The sequence below is a fragment of the Oenanthe melanoleuca genome, chromosome 2 (genome assembly GCF_029582105.1).
Source record: "Oenanthe melanoleuca isolate GR-GAL-2019-014 chromosome 2, OMel1.0, whole genome shotgun sequence".
NCBI classification, from domain to species: domain Eukaryota; kingdom Metazoa; phylum Chordata; class Aves; order Passeriformes; family Muscicapidae; genus Oenanthe; species Oenanthe melanoleuca.
In genome coordinates, this window is record NC_079335.1 from 144,583,128 (window position 1) to 144,604,218 (window position 21,091).

The 21,091-nt window shown below is 41.9% G+C and overlaps 1 protein-coding gene across 2 annotated transcripts in view; it reads right to left on the reverse strand.

The window, feature by feature from the left end:
• Positions 1–21,091, reverse strand: part of CRHR2 (corticotropin releasing hormone receptor 2) — a 132,208-nt gene that overhangs the window by 23,106 nt on the left and 88,011 nt on the right. For both annotated transcript variants that reach the window (XM_056485585.1, XM_056485584.1), the window contains 4 exons: positions 15,967–16,084; positions 13,373–13,526; positions 10,682–10,742; positions 6,524–6,596 (listed from right to left, as the gene is read on the reverse strand). In XM_056485585.1, the coding sequence (XP_056341560.1) occupies positions 6,524–6,596; positions 10,682–10,742; positions 13,373–13,526; positions 15,967–16,084 (406 nt within the window). The remainder of the gene's footprint in view (positions 1–6,523; positions 6,597–10,681; positions 10,743–13,372; positions 13,527–15,966; positions 16,085–21,091) is intronic.

Below are 21,091 nucleotides of genomic sequence, written 5' to 3' on the forward strand. Positions count from 1 at the left end.
GATTAAATGAATCCAAAGGCAAAGTCTTGAAGGCAGAATAAAGTGGCTTATTTCTTCTCCTTTATTTATGCCATGCTAAGAATATTGATATTGCTGGAATAAGACCCTCTACAACTACAGATGGGAAAGAAAAAGTTTTCATTTCTTGCCAGAAGTTTGGTCTTTCCATTTCTAAATGGGGATGAAAATTCAGACCCCCAAAATGGAGTTACAAGCCAGTGATCCAGAAAGTATCTGAGCCATCTGTTCTGGCACTGTTCTATTACAACCTGAACACACGAGCCCAGAAACTCTTCTGAATCAAAAGAAACTTTCCAGTAAATGATTTTAGTGGTAAAATTTTTCTCTCATAAAAACCTAACTCCACTTGAGAGGAAATTTATCTCCCTTATCAAGATGAAATGGCCAAGGTGCACAGAAGAGGCAATGCTGACTCTGAGAGCTGCTTTGCAGTTTTCTCCAGGCCCAGGAGTTTAAAAGGGAAGTCATTAAGCTCTGCTCTTTCTTTTGAGAATTTAATGGACAACTGGCTTTTATTTTGCACATTTTCTGCTGGGCTTTGTGTCTCATGCTTCACAGAAAGCTTGTGCTCCTGTGCTTGCTAGAATGCTTGTTGCTCTTCACTCTCAGAAACTGTAAAAAATATTCTATTTAGACTTCATATTTTTATGCAGTGTTTAAAATCACCTCAGGGTTAAGTAACCCAAATTGGGATCAGAGCAGGTTTGAGTGGGAGCTCTGGGTGCTGCCATCCTGACCTCGCATGAGCACTCTGCCAGTTAATTAATGCTTTGTTTTAATTGTTCTTCCATGCTGGCCTGATCCTCAGACAGGGCTTTTCATCACAAAAGTTTCCTTTTCAAAGGTCACAGGCACCACGAGGAGTTCTTTGGGCAAAGGGCTGGGAAACACTTTTATGTACAATCAGGAACAAAAAATAAATACAGAAGGTCAGTAATAGCAATGGTGGCAAATTGGAGATAAATTCTGAATGGACTGTAATCCAACCAGCATATTATCTTTGTGCTCTGTGCAGCTGAGCACAACCTGCATCCAAACCAGCAGAAATTATGATAAAACACCTGCAAGAACAACTCAGGGATGTTACCAGGTCATGAACTGCAAACCTGCAGCAGAGAAGGAACTGCTCATCTTTAGAGAAAAGAAATTTTCAAAAATCAATAGCAAAACTAATTTGATCAGTGTTTGAGAAAAGACATAAGCCATTCAGATGGGAAGGAGAAGGGGAAATGAAAAACTATATAAATGACAGTAATACAATCTCAATCTCTGAACAGAACAATGCAGAAGTGGAAACAGAAGTGTGAGAGAGTCAGCAGAAACTAAGAAAATATTCAGAGAAGCAATTGTATCAGCAAGGAGGATGCTTGCACAGGACTAGGGGATGTTTTCAGAAAAAAAACCATAAATGAAATGCATCCAGCTACATACTCAGGTGAGATATTTCTATACATAAAACAGTGAGTGAGAAAACTTTGATTTCTTTAGAAGACCAGAAGAACTTCAGCATTGTGGACTGTGGTGTTTGAAATGGACCATGAAGATCAAAAGAAGTGAAGAGAGTGATAGAACAAGGGGGAAGGGCTTCAAATTGAAATAGAGTTGGTTTAGATTGGATATTAGGAGGAAATTCTTCCCTGTGAGGGTGCCCAGAGAAGCTGTGGCTGCCCCTGGATCCCTGCAAGTGTCCCAGGCCAGGCTGGATGAGGATTGGAGCACCCTGGGATAATGGAAGGAAACTCTCACTTATGAAAACTTCCTTTTGATCAATAAATCAGCTGATTCTGTTGATAAGCTTAAGCACCTCTACCTTCTGATATGACAAATGTTACACCCTACCTTTCCATAGCCTTGGTTCTGAAAAACTGAGCTAACTCAGGTATTTACTGAATTTTTTTTCCTGTCACAGCCTTCCAGAGCATCAGGCAGTGGTGGCTACACTGAGATACTGATATTTCCCAAAACCTGAAACTGGTGTGGACAAATTCTTTGTAAAGAAGAGAAGCAAGGTGTGAAGAGAAGAATTATGTGGTTTGTGAAATCCTCTGGAAGAGTCAATATGAGAACAAGGGAGATCCAGTGGACAATCCTCTGAAAGGAATTCAAATTCCAAACTCCAAAGGTTCCCATAGAAATTTGGCTGTTGCAGGTTTGAAGGGAAGAGCACTATGCATAAGGACACAAGGAAAAAAAAGCACAGGAATACCTATAAATATATATCTGTATATACCCACATATATTATTCTGATTTCTCAGTGGAAAGAGGCTACCAGCAGATCTGTGCTGCTTCCCACAAATCTCAGTGACCTGTAAAAGGGATTGGAGAACAGGCTGACAGATTTTTAGCAGCATCAAACTGCTCAGAACAGCAAAAATCAAGCCTGATTGCAAAGAGCTGTTCAGGGAGTGACTGATCAGCAATAACCTGGCACAGGAAATCTTGATGGGAAGGTAACACCACTCACAGTCTGAGATTTACATGGAGAGCTGTGAGCTTTGGGAGTTTCATTCACAAAAGAAATGCTGGAATTACACTCACTGCCTCCCTGAAACCTTATCTCAGTTCCCAGCAGAAGGAAGGAAACAGAGAAACCACCTGGAATTACTGAGAAAGAAAATAAACCAAGCAAGAGGATGCTGATGTAAAAATCCATTTGTGTGGTCACACCTCGATTACTGGGGCCAGCTTTGTTCTTGCCACCACAAAAATCTTTAATGAGCAGCACATCATAAAGACCTCTTGGCTATCTGTGGTTTTCTGTCCTGAGCAAAATTCCACACTGAAATAAAGATCCTTAACTCCTCTATTTGCCATCCAGGAATCTCAAAGTAAGGGAGGATGATTTTCAAATAGATAATTTAAAAATAGGTAATCATTCAAGTAGCTTTATAGCTGGGGAAGCTGAGTTTTGAGCAGCAATCTGAGTTACTCAAAATTAAATAAATGATGAAGGCAGAGGCAGAAGTGAACTCCAGGTCCTCCCCCACCTCATACACCCACTCACCCCACCAGCTAATTGCTTGTAGTCAATTATTTTCAACCAGACACCAAAACCACAGAGGTTGCAAAACTGTTCAGTTCTCAAGCACAAGAAGAAAAAATAATCAAGTAAAGCAGAATGAAAAGTTTTGGGGAAAAAAAATTGATCTGCCTATTTGAAAAATTATAAATTTATAGTTTTAGGTCTGAGAAATATTGCAGAGCAGCTCAGAGCAGAAGTTACAGAGGGAAGCAGCAGCTCAGGTAACTGCCCCTGGTGCCCCTGCCCTGGGGTCTCTCCTCTGCCCCTGCTGTGTTTCACCACTTCTCTGGCAGTTTTACATCTAAAACTGAACACAAGAAATGTGTTTTCCTCAATAAAATCAGGAGGAAATTCACTTCCCTGGCATTTTTCTTCCAACCCTTTGGCCATTCTTTAGCTTCAGACAGGGGTGTGTGATTAAACTCAGATATGTGACTGAGAAAACAGATCAGAATTAGAAAACCCCAATGTGCTCACTTGAAAATACCTAATACAGTGTTTTTCTAGTGCTAGCAGAAATTAAATTTCAAAGCACCCAATGTGCTGAATTAGTTCTCTTGTGGGATATGTACAAGTCAAAATCCATTCAGGAATGAAAAGAAAGAAAAAAAAAAATTACCTAAATATTCTCTCTCAGATATTTTGTCAATAAAAATACAAGTTTCTTGCCCAATATACAGAATCAGCACTTATATTCAGCTTCCTTTATTTCTGAAATTGTCTCTGAAATTGTTTCCCTGTTTTCAGCACAAGTCAATCTCCATACTCTTTCTCCAGACTAAGTGGAAAATCAATCAATCAATCAATCAATCAATCAAACTCTACACTGCCCCATTCAAAGTTTTTGTACCTGAGATACAACACAATATTGTGATCTAGAGATGGACTTGAGAACTGATGCCATGATCAAAGGCCTTTTTTTGGCCAATCTTTATTTCCCAGTGAGGCTCAGAGCTCCTGCATGACCTGTTCCCTGTGTTACACCATCCTGTGCTGCAACAGCTCAATGCACAGAGGAAAGGAAATGAGAAATCAAAACCAGTGGAAATCATTTTTGACAGAAAAAAATCCTTAAAAATAACTTTAAAACAGAATAGCATCTTTAGAAGCAAGTTTTATCCCTCTGGGAATATTCAGCACTCTAATCATACTGATTGTGATGCTTCTGGAATACACAAAGATGTGTCTGAGAGGTAACCAAAGCTCACCTGGGCTGCACACTGAGCTCCTGGCTCTTCACTCAGGTGGGTGAAGCCAATTTTAACTGCCCCAGGTGGAGTGTTCCCAGGTGCACAGCAGCTGTGATTTCATGGAGTATTTAGAATTTCAGCTTTTAGTGTTAGTCCTCTTTTGGAAATAACATTAATTTCTTCTTGTAACATTTGGTTAGCACAAGAGATGGAGTGTTGGGTAAGCTGTGAGCAGATATCAGGGCAGATATCAGATTTCAGGGCTCTGAATCCTGCACTTTTCACAGCACCCTTGAAAGGGTCAGTGACTCCAACAACAGCAAGTGATGCTTCCATCGTTATCTGGTTTGAATTTATTCACATAAGGATCAAAAAAAATGAGCATGTCAAGAGGTTTTAAGATACCCTGGGGTTATGGGTTTTAATTGGAAACACTCCAAAAGCGAACTGACAGTCTAAATTAAAAAAAAAAAAAACAAACAAAAGCAAAGTGGGGGAGCAGATTTTAGGAATCAGGAGTGTGTTTAACAGGAGCTTTCAGATTTGCTGTTCAGACTTTGTTTGCAGAGGGATGCTTCCCCCCCAGCAGGGCTTTCTGAGGGGAATAACCCAGAGGTGAGGGGAGCAAGGGCTCAACCTTTACCCTTACTTCTGTAATTTCTATCCTTTCCACTCCACACTGCAATTACTGCTGTCATCTCATTAGTGTTTTAATTAGAGCTCAAGTGCAGGCAGCCCAAGGTAGGAAGGTTCAATTCACAGTGTCAGGTCTGGGCTCTTCACACTGGCCCAGTTTAGAGTCATCTAAAGGCTATTTTCAAATTAGTAGCAGATATAATGACCTGTATCAAGAGTGGCAGTTCCCAACTATACCTTTCTCTTCTGGGTCTCTTTGGGTCTTTAAATATTTACAGTGCTGTTCTGGGGAGAAAAAAGCCATTTTCATGACTCTGTGGTATGTGTCAGATGATTTTACAGATCCTGTGGACTAAATGGGTTATAGAAAATTCAGAGTCACAGATTTCCAGGCAATGATGTGAAACCCAAGTGCTCTAAGTATCACAGATCTCCCATCTTGTGTTGTCTAAACAAGATTTATTTGTGAGGGAATCTCTGTATCAGTGAGGTCAATTTACTGTGAGTCTCTATCTAGATTTGTGACAGCTCCCTCAGCAACACAAATTTATTTTATATATCACACCCATTGCTATTTCTCTCCTTAGAATAAAGAAAAGTATTTTTACATAAAAATATACTCCTATTATGGAGTTTTTTTCTGTTTTCAGGTGAACTTTTTGCAGTATCTTAACAATTAACAGAGAAATGAACTCTCCTGCTCTCAGGACACACACTCAGACCAGCTGCTGGGCAATGAAGAAACTTTTTTCACACTGAATCCCATGAACAGGGCAGTGACAAGGTGAGAACATGAGGTTTCTTATCCTTGAGAAAGCTGCCAGTGGTGCCTGTTCAGGAGCATTTGCACCTTCCCCATGGGAACATTAGAGTGACATTAAAGCAGAGCTACAGCAAACCTTGGCTCCCTAAGAGAGGGAACCCACTGAGCCCTGGGAATTCACTGCTGGTTCACCTGCCTGGAAGAGCAGAATCATTTTTTTTCAGCTTTCTCCTTACTAATAGCTAACTAATACTTTCCATCCACACTCAGTTTTGGGTTTTTTTTTCTGGGAAAGCACCACTGTGCTTCAGCTGAAGGCTCAAAATGGGTTCTGAATGAGCTTCCTTCTCCCTCTGCCTGCTCTTGGTCAGCACAAGAGATGGAGTGTTGGGTAAACAGAAAAACAGCCTGGTAAGTGTGGGCAGCTCTGGGAAGGAAACTTCACAACAGGAAACCCAGAAACAAACACAGCAGTGATGGTGCTGGAGAAAATGGAATGGACTGTGCAAGATGCAATTCCTGACTGTAATTATTACATTTTTGTAAATAATGTCTGAGACAGAATTGCTGCAGTTGTCATGAGCCCCAAGTGGATGAGCAGATATTGTAATGCACCCCCAGCTTTGAACATTTTTACCTTCCCACCTCTTGGAACCTTGTACAAAGGCAAACAGCACTGCAGAGGGAGGAGGAAAGAATGGCCCAAACCCAAAGAAACAGCAAAACCCAAATCACTCCAATTCTTGCAGTGTTTTCCACTTCAGAGAACACCTGAAGATATTTGGCCTTGTTTGTGTCTTATTTTCCATAAAAGCAGATGTGGAACATGACAGATCAAATTTCCTCTCAGTGGGAGATGACAGTGTCCTCCCACCCACATGAGCACTTACCAGGAGAACAAGAATCACTGGCCCTTGGTAGATGTAGTCAATATATTTCCCTGGCTCTTTTCCAAACCAGCACCTGTAAAAAACAAAACAAGTAAGAAAACAATTTGTAAAGGTAAATTCACTTCTTTTAGACTGTAATGTGAAGGACACTTTAGAGAGATGTTCCTTTACTCACTGCACTGTTTAATCATAAATAAATGATCGGCAAGTAATTGAATTTTCTGCTGCACATCACCTACTGTTGGACACTGATCTGAGCCCCACTTTCCCCTCCATCAGAACATTTGTGTTCCCTCTATGGTTTTGGCTATTGCCTATGTAAATATTTACAAAAAATATGAGAACCTGCTATAAGAAGGATGCAGGAGATGTCTAAGAAAGGGATTAAAGAATTATTCTGTGTAAGAGAAAAAAACCCCTGTTATCCATTGCAGTGCCCAGAGACACATTCCACAAAGTAAGGGCTGTTAATTAAAGCAAATGTCTCAAATTGCATAGAAATGATGTCTAAATAAAACTCTGAATGGATAAGGAGTCACCCTATTGGCTTTGAAGGCATCTGGGGACCACTGGGGTTCTGGAAGTGCTCAGAACCCATGTAGATGTGGCACTTGGGGACATGGGCTAGTGGAGGACCTGGCAGGGTTGGGTGAGTGGCTGGACTCCATGATCTGAGAGGTTTTTCCCAACCTAAATAATTCCATGGTCACCAAAGCCAGAAGATAGAACAGAGCCATCACTCAAAGCCAAATTCCTGCTCCAACATCCCCTTCAAACTGTCTGGGACAACCCAGAATGGAAAATGGAAATGGACTCAGGTGAAGTGAAATCAGAGCAGAGGAGAGCTCTGAACTCAGAGATTCCCTCACAAGTAAATCCTATTTAGACAACACAAGGTGGGAGATCTGTGACACTTGGAGCACTGGGGTCTCACATCATGGCTTGGAAATCTGTGATTGTTGGATGTGACACACGTGAGCAAGCACTGGCCTGACTTCCACTGATTCCAAGTGTTACACAACACAAGAACCCTGTGATTTCACACTGACACTCACTTCACCCTCCTCTCTGAGAATAATAAATCTCTTCTGTTTATGGTGGCAAGTGAATGAGAGACCAGGCTCAGGTCTGAACTCACACCATTCCATTTCCCTTGGGGTAGTTTTGCTCCAGGCCAAAAACTAACCAAGTCCAAAACTATTCCTGGGGAACAAATCTGGAGCTAGCAGGAGCCAGAGCACATTCCCAATAGTCCACAAACTGCAGCTCCCCTGATTTTGGAGGCCAATAAGATTTAATAATAAGGGTGTGAATTATTCCAAGCTATTTGGAAGTCGAGCCTTAGAAATTAATCCAGGCCCAGCTAATTTAGTATTAAAGATACAGCCACGAGGTCTGGATCCAGAATTCCACCAAGCAAAGACAGTTTTGCATTCATAATTCCTCAAAGCTTAGATCACTGGAGCTCCAGATCCCATAGGAAGTAGATTTTGGAGTTCAAGGGTCTGAGAGTTTTCTTCCCTGTTATGGATACCCCATAACAAATCCATACAGAAAAACTCATGCCTTGCCCTTGTTTGCTTTGTGAAACAGACAATTCAGTGCCACTGGAGCCATGGAAACAGGGGTAACTCCTGAGCCAGGGAGGCCACAGAGCCACATTTGCACTTTTACAAGCAGCAAGATGTCAGTGGTTGCCTCAAGGAGGTTGGAATCTGTAAGAGAGAACTTCAGGAGTCCAGGGGAAGTGAGCTGGGATTGGGAAAGATCTGGTTCAGATGGGATCCTTGTGGATCACACCACACCCTCCAAGCCTCTCTCCAAAAAGTGCAGTTTGCTCAAACAGGAGGAGCTGCTTGCCCATTGCAAGATGCTCTGACTGGGCAGGAGTGCTGAGGTGCACAGCTGGAATCAGAACACAGCTCAGCACCTCACAGTTATTTGCCTTTTCTTGGCTCAATTCCTACATCCTTTAAGTTCCAAGTGAATGAGGGAGCTTTGAGTGTTTTAGAAATGTGAAAGAAGTCTGCTATTCCCTGGTGCACTGGCTGAAAATGAGTGTGAATTGATAATTTTGCAACTCATCTTCTGAAATTTGGGCATAAAAGCAAGACTTGGAATAAGGTAGTTCCTCCAGCCAAGTTATCATCCAAGAAGAATCCCCAGGGCAGCCTTAAATGAATGAAACTGTGTTTTTGAATTTTACTTTTTTTTTTTATGTAGCTGGAAAGACATGAAAAAAAAAAAAAAATTACAAGATATGCCAGGGCAGGAAACAAATTTCTCCAGAACTTGCAAGATCTACATTTGAGAGATTTTGAAAGGCATTTTGGGAGAACTGTTTTTTATTGCCTGAAACTTAGAGAGCTAAGAGAAGCAAAGAGTTCCTGGGAAGCTGAATTAGCAGAGGGACTAATGTGAAGCAGACTGAGGCATGTGGCAGAACTTAGTGGGCTAGAAAAATCAGCAAAGAATTTGGAACTGAGCTGGTAGAGCACAGATAAGGTTCCAGGGCAAAGGCTGCTTGTTGTTCTTTGGAATTTAAATGTTGCTTAGCTGGAAGACCAAAATGCTGGAATTTATTAACTGAAGTCAAGTATTAGACCAAGGTTGTGCTGAGTGAAGAATTAATGTGGATTTATTTCCACACTGAGGAAACAAGGTTGTGGTCAAAGACAGACTCTGCAGCACAGGACTCTCCAGGGGAGCTGGTGCTCCAAGGTTCCTTTTGTAGGTAGTGGAGAAAAAAAAAACAACCCAACATCTTTTTCAGATCTGTGCTCATCTCATTAGGTTACAAACCAGATCTGGTACACTGTAATCTAAATATTTCTAATTAAATCATGTGAGTAACGCCCAAAGGAGACAGTTATTTGCCAGGAACATTAGAAATGTCTGCAATTGATTAGCAATATTTCATATTTAGAGTCTTAACTGTTCCAACTAGGACTTTTAGCTGAGGTATTGCAAACTGCTCTGCCAATCACCTGAACTCTTACTTTAAATCCAACACAAGCCATTGTTCCTGCAATCAAATAATTCCTTTAAAACCAAAAAGACAAACTTAAATCACTGATAATTATTTGGTGCAACTCTGATAATTATTTGGTGCTGCTGTGTGAAATAAAAGCCATTTAAACACTTTTTATTCTTTTTTTACCTCTGGAAGGATAAATAAACACCCCCTGAATATTGAAGAGGACAATTCAGGAAGACAGTTGTGATCAGACTCAGATATGTAAAACACATTTCTGTTGAATAGCACTACTTAATATTCCTCAGGCTTCCCTGACAGTTCTTTATATAACCAAACCCACCACTGGTTTTATGACTATTGTTAATTGGATCTCACTAAAATTCTTCCCCTTAACAGATGCCCATCAATGAAACTACTGCAATAACTCTTAATAATGTGTGTTTTTTTTTTAAATTGAGATGTACCTTTTTTTTCAGAGTTTTTGCTATATATTTTGCTAAAGAACTGAGGAACCCCAGACAGGATATTTAACAGTACCAGGTATAGTTGCCTCACTGTGCAGAAAAGGATCTCTATTAAATACAAAGATTAAAAAGCAAGGAAGCTGGTTGAAACATTTTCTTAGAATTCTTTCTATTTTGAGCTTTCAAACTACAATGACCTACACAACCTGAACCTCCAAACAACTGAAATGGATACTCAGATGGAGAAAGAGGAAATTCCCATTTTTCCTGAATTTGGGCAGTCCCAAACAGACTTGGAAGCTGCAGGCAAGTCCCTGTTTGCTGCCTGGGTCAGGGTCTGACCTCCTGGGAGCAGCACAGGACAAAAGGACAAAGGCTCTGCAAGGAGCAAAGTCAGGACCCTGGGTTTTAAACTTTCAGCTGTTTGAAGAATTAATGGATGAGATCCCCCTGTCCTTAGGGGCAGAGGAACTGATCAGACCTGGCAGCTCTTTAGGGACATTTTCCTTTGAGAGCAAGAGCTCTCCAATGCCACATGTAAGAAATCAGGCAGGACAGGCAGGGACTGGGCATGGCTGAGCAAGGACCAGCTCCTCAAATGAGGCAGAAGGAAATGCACAGCCAGAGAAGCAGGAATATGTGACCTGGGATATGGTTCAGATATGTATTCACTGCCTAATTTCTTTAGAGAGCCACACAAATATTAACATCACTTACTGTTCATTTTCATAATACAGCTTGCCAATGGCCCAGGCAATGATGATTGGACAGGGAATACCTGCAGGAGCAAAATAAATATTAGGAGTTAATCATGGATGGATGTATCCATGGTACCAAATAAATTCAGATTTGTGTGAGGAGAGCCTGAGTTGATGAATGGGAGATCTAAATAATAGTGGTCCTATCTTGCTTTGCTTGAGACATCACAACTACTAAGATCTTTTAATTTAAAAAGGAAAAAAGATCATCTCAACAAAACTTTAGTACCAATAAGGAAAGTTAATAAAAATATTAACAAACACAGACATAAATACCTATATTTCCATAGAAGTGACCAGAAGAACTTTGGCTGACTTAAAGGCAGTTTTGGTCCCTTTTCATTTTCCTGCAGCTGATACAGCAGAATCTTAAAAGGCAATACTTGGAAGTGGGTGTTTAGGTTTTTTTGTTTCCCAGGATCCAAGAAGCTTGTAAACATATTGGGATCTCTAGATGAAGCACAACTTCAAAACTTCCAACCATTTTTTTTTTAGTTCAGTGTTCCTTATGAAACAGGATGGTGAGAAAGAATAGCTTGATATCCTGCAGTAGCAGAATTCTTGGTTTTTTTCTTTCTTAAGGATCTAGCTATTAATTTTACAGACATCACTGCACTCTCTAACAATGTCAGTCCTTCCAAACCAGCTGGTTTGGAGGGGATTTGCTGGTGGAAGAACCTGGGAGGGAGGAAGAATAAATGGAAGTGGCCTCTTGACACACTTAGGCAAGGACTAGATTGATGTCACAATTAAAAGGGGAGATTTTTTTCCCTCTTTAACTTCTCACCTCAGGAAAACCCAAACAAGTCCAGTCCCATCCAAACTGCAGGTTCATGTGTCTGAAACCACTGAAATCACTGATGTGAGTGCATGGACAGAGCCCCAGCTCTGAGTATCTGCTGCCACCCCAGTGAGAGTGACATGGCTTAAACCCCCAGGGAGGAGCAGAGGTGGATTTGTCTGTAACACAAATTTGTCTCTTTTAACCTCCCACTTGCTGTTCCTTCTGTGGGAATAGAGGCTTTAAAGAGAGGGAAAGAGAGCCATGCCACAGAGGGGATGGGGCTGAGTTGCTGAGGAATCATCTTTAACCTCAGCAAGGAGAACAGCAGCTCTGATCTCCTGCCCCATCATCCCTGGTGGCTCCTGTGCCCTTCAAATGATTGAGTTTTGTTTCATCCTGCTCACCACAGACTCAAAGGGTCTGGTGCACTCATTTTCCCAAGTTTTTGGGAAGAAAGGACAGAGAAAATGGAGCCATATCCTCTCTCCTGAAGGAAAACATTTTACTTTTCCTTGTTAAGTGAAGAATAGGGATTTGAGAATTAGACTGGTAAAAAATGTGTATGAGGAGGCAGAGCAGAGGCAGAATGCACCCAAAAGGTGGCTGGAAAGGTTTATTCAGCTCACAGCACTCCCACACTAGTAATGAGAGACCCAGAGGATTCTGACAGGTAGGGAGCAAAAACACCAGGGTCAAACCAGTCTGTGGGTCAGTGAGAGCTGTGTAAGCAGCTGACTTTCCAGTCTGCTGAGAGAATTGAAAACTATTGGGGAAAAAATTCAATCAGCTCCCCAGATAAACATCTTCTTTCTACTATAACTCCTCTTTCCTCCCATTTGATTTTGGATTGAATTACATATTTTGTTTCAAAGGCTGTTTCTGCCTTCAGAACTGCAATCCAATTACTTCTGCAGAGGGGGAGAGGCACTTCTGAACAAAATGTCATTCTGCTTTCACAAAAGAAAATATTGGTGACTTTTTTCCACCTTTCTTCCTTCAACAGCAAAGAACTGCTAGATTCACTAGTTTTGTTTGACCTCAGGTTTTCATTCAAGTGAACAAACTGCCTGTTTGTCCTGCCAAACATCTCCTGGCTGAGTTCAAAACATGGAGCTGTTGGTTGGGAAGGATCTCTGAAGGTGTTTGCTCCAATTTCCTGCTCTGAGCAGAACTATCAATACTCACCCACCTCAGCCAGGGCTTAGCCTGCCTGAATTTTTAATAAACCCAAGGTCAGAGGCTTCACAGCTTTTAAGTCACATGTTTCAGTGTTCCAGCATCTCCTGGAATTTTTTCTGTTTTGTTAACAACTGTTTCCAACTGGAACCTCCCAGTTGCTTTTTATACCAAGCAGAATTTGGCTGCATCATCTTTGTAATTATCTTTCAAATCCCTCCTGGTACCAAACAGATCCTTCCTCATCTTCCTCTTTGCCAGATTAAAGCAGCTCAGCTCCTTCAGCCTCACATCACAGCTCATGTCCTTGGGATCCCTGATCACAACTTCAGCTGGAGAGTCTCCAGTTTTCCACATCCCTTTCTGACCTCAGAAGCCACAGCATCCCAAAGGCAGCTTTGCCACAGCTGAGTCCCTGAGTAGCCCCAAGGCCAGTACAAAGGTGATGTGTGACTCTGCTGAAGGCTGTTTGCTGGGAACAATCCCTCAGCATCCCCAACAACAGCTGTAGAGCTGGACTGACAGATCATGAGGCTCTTTTCCAGGTCAGCTCCTCACTTAGAAGTGTCTGTTCAGATTGAGTGGTCCAGATTTCACCCCAGGGGGATTAATAATATTTATTCTTGCCTCTCTTTAACACTTTAATGCCAGGTACCAGAGGACACCATTTTAAGCACAAAGGTCACTTACACCATCCTATGAAGAGAAAGACCCATTTCCTCAGCTTATCTGTGGAGTAGGTCATCACTATAGCAGTGTGTAAGTAGCAGCCTTCCACAAACATCCAGAAGAAGTTGGTCACCACAAAATAATTGTAGACAGTGGTAATACATCGACACCAGGGCTGGAAAGGGAATGGAAAAGAATATTTTAAAATCATGGTGAGAACATGTAAAAGATTCTGCATGTTGTTATTCCCTTAAAAAATCAGTGGTAGAATTCATTCATGGGATGCAGATTTATCCTGCGGCTTGGAATCACAATATTTTAGGTGCATCTGTGACCTTCTGAGGCTGGCTTTGACCATTACATGCAGGATCTGCTGTATCTAAACCCTTCTGGATAATTCAAATTCTAGGAGAAGCCTCCAAGAGGAGCAGGTCACTGAGCACAGGTGAGCTGTGTCAGTGTCACAGTCTTGCTTCATTTCCACTGAGGGGAAGAAGCATGACTGATATTTAAAGGAAAAAATTACTGTAAAGGCATTGTTTTTATCAGCTAAATGATCCCCTCTGTTCCTGCCACTGGTGCTCCATTCTGTAAGTCACACCATGTCTGAATTTTGCCACAAGCTCAGCAGGAGTTTTCTGTGTGTCAGTGGAGGCACCTCCCCAGAATGGCTGTGCAGTGAGAGCACAGGTGGGAGGCACAATTAGCTCCAGATGGGAACATCCCAGCAATAGCTCACAAGGAGCTCAGGGTAATTTCCACAGTGCTGCTCACCTGGGAAACTTCCTTCCAACCAAGCAGGCATTCCCTGAAGCACAACTCTAATTACCTGGTTTCTCTGCTATCTGATTTTGGTCACTTTGGTCTCACCATTCCCCAGCCTTTTAATTAACCCTAGTGAAGTGTTTGGAACTTTTACCCTCAGTTAATTTTATTTTAGCCTTCATATGCAGGACACATTGATGGTCTACAGGCAGCCAACAGAGCAACAGATGCACCACCAAGCCCAGTAAAATTCTGGGGTTTAAGAATTTAAGAATTTCTGGGCAAGAAACACAGTTACAAAATGACAGCCTATCCACAAGCTGTGATCACTTCTGTTTTTTGAATGGAAATAAAATGAAGAAATCTTTTGGATGTGTTAGCACTTTCATTTCTGTATTATTTCATTAATACTTGAAATTTAGCTTGGCTTCACCTTTAAAATAGGATTAAAGCCCAAAACAACCCAGAAGAAGCTGAAATATTTTGTTTTCAAAAGTTTGTTTAAACAAAATTTCCTTTCCTTTCCTTTCCTTTCCTTTCCTTTCCTTTCCTTTCCTTTCCTTTCCTTTCCTTTCCTTTCCTTTCCTTTCCTTTCCTTTCCTTTCCTTTCCTTTCCTTTCCTTTCCTTTCCTTTCCTTTCCTTTCCTTTCCTTTCCTTTCCTTTCCTTTCCTTTCCTTTCCTTTCCTTTCCTTTCCTTTCCTTTCCTTTCCTTCCTTTCTCCCTTCCCTTTAAAATAACAATTATATCCAAGTTAATTTTTCATTTTTCCTGTGTCAGAACTAAGAGGAACTGGCTGGTGGATTGGGAAGATTCAGAGACAGACAGAGACAAATACAAATAATGGTGGTGAGATCTCCCCCTACATGACTTCCATAGGAGATCAGGATAAAATGAATTTTTAGCAAGTCCTTTGTGGTTTTATTAATATTGAATAATAAACCAAAATTGCAGAGCTCATTAGTTCACATCTTTATTTTTATTTCAATGAGGATTTTTGATCCCCACATGTAACCTCCATTAGGCTCCAGATAACTTCACCAATTCCTTCTGGATTTTTTTGCAAGCATTATAAACTTAATGCAAAATATTTCCACATTGATGCTTCTGTATCTGTTATTTAATCTCCACTGATCAGCACAGAAGAGATCACATCAATAGCTGGAATAAATGATGTTCCCATTCATTTTGGTGGTGTTATTTTGACTGACTTATCCCACAATCACAAAACAAAGTTATCACCAAGCTTATATAAAGCAGCTTTCCCAAAAAGGCTGCAGAAGAAAAGATGAGTTAATGAAAACTGGGGCAGGAGATTATCCATCTTTATATCTGCAGGTTTATATTTTCATTGTCACTTTGTGCTCACATTTTAAGAGGTATTTAAGTCCTGTCTCCAAGAGATTTTTCCTAATAAACTGTGAAAATCTCAGTGAAGATTTGCAGCATTATCACGAGAGCAAGTCACACAGCATGAAACTGTTGGCCATAAAGCTCATGAAAACTCCATCTTCTGGAGTGTCAGACTGTCACAAACAGACAGAGCAAACACTGAATTAACAATTTACATTTTCTCAAAGGAACATCTGGATTAATAATAATAATAATAGAGATTTATGCATGGACTATGTGGATTAATGATTTCTCCATTTGTTTTCCCAAAGCATGGGGCTGAAGTTCAGATGTCAGATCTCACATTTGAAGAGCTAATCAAGGATGGTGAGTGCCCAGCTGACACTGAAATGAAGGGAGCAGTGTCTCTGAGCACGTGGATGAGTGTCCCTTGCAGTATTTACACAAAGAAACAGCACCCAAAGTGCAGGGCAGGGCCCTGGCACCTCCCAGCACTCACTTCATTGCTCTCATGGATGTTGTGATCTATCATTTGAAGCAGAAACCACATCACATTCCTCAGGATGAACGTGGTGATCAAGTTCCAGTGGATAATATTCCTCAGGCATCTGATACTCCTAAACAGGGAAACACATTTAAGTGAGCATCTACAGTGAATACACACATAATAACTATATAAAACAAATGAGTAAATTCTGTTCATTGCAGTTTACCCCCCTCCAATCCCTCTGTTACACTGTGAAACAGGAGGTTTGTGTTTTTGCAAAACCATGTACAACAATTTGTCTTGACCACCCAATTGAATCAATTCAAGCAAGTGTAACAGGATGTACTGGAAGAAAAAATTTAACATTCAAATGCTCATTTCATCCTTGGTTATTGGTTTTGCTCCCCTTCCCTCCATCTCCAGAACAAATGGAAAAGCTTCTGAACAACCAGGCTGCCCTGGAGGCTGCTGAGTGATCACAGAAGGAGAATTAGTGACAAATATTTGTGCTGGAGTGGCAAAACTGAATAGTTTACATTTGTTAATTGTTGAACAGGCTCATCTGTGTGAGTTTGAATTAATGCAACAGGAGAGCAAGAACTGCCTGGTTTTCAATCCTGGGCTTGGCTGGCTGTACCTTAAACAAGGCAGAGCTGCACATCCTCCTTCATCAGGAAATATTTATGTCTGTTTTCAGTCCCTCCCCAGCCCCCATTCAGGTGCAATGTAAATTATGAGCACAATATAAAAAATGAGCTACAGTAAGCTGGGACAAAGTGCCATAAAACAAAAGAGGGCACATCTGAAACAGACCTGCTGCTGGAAATGGTTCCAGGAGGCATTTGGGGCATGATGCTATTGCCAGAAAACAAAGACAGACAGAGTCACTCGTGACAAATTCACTCATTTAAGACCAGAACATTTCTCTTCTGGTTTTTTTGTGAACTGGTAAAGGATGGCAAGCACCAAGCTGCAGCATTGCAGTTACAGAATCTTCAATTAAATGATCTTTTCTCAGCTAAAATCAAATCACTCCATTTATGAAAATCACTTCACTTGGGGTTCAAACAGCTCCAGCACTTCCTGGGATTTGGCAGTGGCTGTATCAGGCTCCCTGCTTGCCAGGGAAGCTGCCAGATAATGTGGGACAAACACAGAAAGTGGCTCAAAGCTGCTCAGCTGGAACTGACTGATCTCACCCCAGGGACAGCAAAAGACAGTCACAATCCAGTAACCAACTTTTTGTTGCCTCAGGTCTTTGCATGGCAAACAAGCCACTCTTCTTAACAACAAACACTATTTCCTACCATAAAACACTCACAGTACTTTTCCTAGGACTAAATTAGTCAGTCTTAGGGCCAGAAGCAATTCTGTTATGTTCTTCAGCCTCACAAATCTCTGAGAAATTTCAAGCAATTTAGCAAAAAAAACAAACAGAAGACCTCCCACATATGAGTTACAGAGAGACACTCAGAGGTATAACCCTGATAAGCCAATGTTAAAACAGCCTCTGAGTTTAACAGCTCAGGCTGCCAGAATGAAATTGGTATTTGCTTTGAGAGCCTCAGTGACTCATGATGAGTTAATGTGGAGAACAAATCTCCAGCTGCTCAGACCCTCTCTCTATTATTTAAGCTACAAACTCCAAGACACTGCTCTTGGACATGCCAAGCACATCTCACTTTGAGAATTTCACTTCTAACAAAAGGTGAGGTTCAGGGTTTGGCTTTCAAAGAAATGAAGCAACCAAGCTGAGCCCCAGGAGACCACCTGGCTCTGAAAAACCTCTTACTCAGGACTCATCCTGCACAGAAATGTCCTGCAGCTGCTCTTCACCTACATGGTTATTCACTCCCTCCAGGTCAAGGATTAGCAAAGGAAAGGATTAGTTTCAAACATTGCTTCTAGGGAGAGAAGGAAGTAGGGGACTAAAACTAAGGAAATTCAGGTCAAACTGTGAGTTATTGAGATGAAATTAATTGCCTCTGAGAGCTCTAACAACAAAACAGATCCAGCATATTTGCCACCTGAATGTATTTCTAGGAAAATGTAAGATAAAGCAGTGGGGGAAAAAATCCTTGCTGCTGGCACCTATTTAGATATAGATGTATTTAGTTTAATCATCCCACATAGTGGAACATCACTAAACCTGGCTAGGGGAAATCTTATTGCCACAAGATTTACAGCAGGACAATGAATTGGACACACAGGCAAACAGCATCAAATAGAGTTGTAGATTTTCAGTTCATAAACAAGATTTTTTTCACCCAGGAAGATCCTAATCATCAAAACCACATTGTCTTCTTTGTCTTAAGACAAACTCAGTGGAGTTGATGATGTCCAAGGTCTTTTCCAACCATAACAATTCTATGGTTATACATTTTTATTTAGTGCCAACATGATCTTTTCCCTCCTTACTGTTTCTTGGTTCCTACTGGTTTTCACTCCTTGCCCATCAGCCTGCATCCTTCAGACCTGCAGTGATGTCTGTGCAGGGCTCAGAGCAAGAGGGTCTGGTCTGTGCTGGAAACCCCCAACCCTAACAGATAATTATCAAAACACTCCTTGTTTTCAAAAAGCCCTGCTTGCTGAGGGAAGGTGTGCTCCTGGTGTAAAGTTCAGTAAAGTCTAGATGTGGCCAGCAGCTGGAACTGACCAAAGTGAAGCTCTGGCTCTGGACATGAAGCAGGGACAGTTGGCTCTCCTGTCCCACTGCCTTTAGCAAAAGCCACATTTTGGGTATGAGTACCCTCACACCACTGCCTCATTCCCTTCTGGAATTCCCTCATTCCCTTTTATTCCCTGAAAAGCTCTTCTAGAAGTTTTTTCCCTAAGTTTGTCCAAACTAGAACAACCTCCTAAAAGGTTTCCTGTCCTTGGGGCTAACAGAACCATGAAGGATTATCTGAGAGATGTCTGGAAGTGTCACAGACTTCCTTAAATAACTCAGGCAGTGATGTGACCCAAGGCACAAAGTGGTTTTAACCTTTTCCTTTTTTGTTTTTTTGTTTTTTTTTTTTTTCATTTTCTTTTAATAAGGGTCCCAGCTGGACACTGAAAGCTATTATTGTTCACAACAAGCCCAGAGCCCATGGTTCTGTCTCCTAACTGCCCCCAGCACAGAAATCAGAGTGGCAGTAATGCAATTCACTGCCAAGGCCAGGGAAAGCTTGAGAAATAACAGTGTCAGTTTTGTAGTGGGGAGGGAGAATCTGCAGGATAATGAAGAGTGTGGAGGCTGCAGGGCACAGCAGTGCAGGGCTGCAGTCCATGAACAGGGAGCAGTCTCTTGGCTGCCACCTGAGAAAGCTGCTCTCACTTGCAGGCACTGCTGCAGGGTGGAATTATTGTAATTTAGGAGGTGTAAAGCATCTGGAGGGGGACTGAGGAAAGGTCTCCTCATTCCAGGCTTTACTCACGTGGGACTGCTCTGCTGGCTCAGGAGCTCAGGGCTCATCTCTGCAGCCAGGCTGGAGTCTGAGCTGGGCGCTGAATGAAGGACATTTCCCACGCTGGGCAACAAAAGTGCTGAACAACAGGAGACCTGCACACAGCTAATGTTTGCTGAAAGGACAAAGCTGACCTTGTCATACTCATTCATCTCAAAGCCTGAGGAAAAAACCTCAGAACACTCACAGGAGCCATTTATCCTGACCCAGGTCTTTTCCTGGCTCTTTGTAGATAGAAGGTAGCTTAAATTGCTGAGCCTTAATTTAAATATAAATGCTCCTGTTATTCATGAAAATGACCTGTCCCATTTTGAAAACTTAAACATCCATATCAGTCTTCTATGACAATGAGCCCACAATTACTTTCTCCTGGATTAATTACTTTCTTGGCTCTGTGGAGTGGAAAAGTAACCAAGCCTGTGCTCCAGGAGCAGCAGTAACATTCCTATCACACTGCAGCTGGCAGGAGGTGGAATTTAAAACACATTAAGCTGTGTTAAAAGTCAGTGAACTGAGCTTTTCTAGAGGCACAGGGGTTGGCATGAATGAATTCTCTCAAAATCCAGAAGGTAAGAAATTTGGGGGATGGGATGTCACAATCTGGGAGTGGTGGTAGTGGCAGCATGAAGAAAATGAGAGCAGAGAGCAGAGAGCTGCCTCTCAAGAGGGAAAGAGGCACAGGGGAGAGAGGAGAAATGGGAGCTGAGGGGAGTGGATGCTGAACTGCTGCTTCAGACACAATTAGAGCACTGCTGGAAGAAATTGTGATTTACAGAGCCTTTCAGAGTTCCCCAGCCCAAAGGATCTGATGATAGAAGGTTTCCTATTCATCTTCTTGTCAGGTAACATCACTTATGCCATTTCCACTTGTTTTACAAGCCTTGATACGTGCTGAATGGTGCAAGAACAGCAGCACAAATCACCACCCAGAGATCCTGAAGGCTGGCACATCACAAGACACACAGACTCAGGAGGATTTAATTATTTCCTTCCTACTCTAATCCTTTTCAGACCAAAATCACTGGTCAAAGCTTTGGCAGGACTCTTCTGGTAGCTTTTCCCTGGTGCATGGTCTGAGGATGGATGGAATAAAGAGAGAAGCTGCAGTAATTCACTCACCACAGACTTAGATTGAGGTTGGAACATAAAGACATAAGAACTTCCATGTTTACTCAGACCAATGTGCCATTGAGGCTGGAATCAGTCCCTGTGGGGATCAGTAAAAATTAATTTGGGAAAGAGCACTGGAAAGAGGGGAGTTGAACTGCAAGTTGTTCCTTGCTCTTAGCTCCTTGCTCCTGGCAATCAGAAGATATTCCTGATTCAGAGACTGCATTTAAACTTGTCAAATGACCTCACTGGTGACCCCAACTCCTCCAGGGGTCACTGGACTCCTTTTGTGGTTTATGCTCACTGGGGTCAGACCATGGATTGCTCCACTAACAGGATGGATTAAAGAGCTCATAACCTGTTATTCACAGCAGAACACCTCTGTCTGTGTGGGTTCCTCTTTGCTTGTCTGCCCACTCCCAAGGGCTGCATGAGGAGGCATTTCCTCACAAATGCACCCCTCCTGTCCTTTGGGAGCTGCAAGGTGAAGGACAGAAAAAACCTGGATCTGGACAGCAAGAAACTGCTCATCCATGGGCTGTGGGAGCAAGCTGGGAGGAGTGCTTGGTGCTGCATCC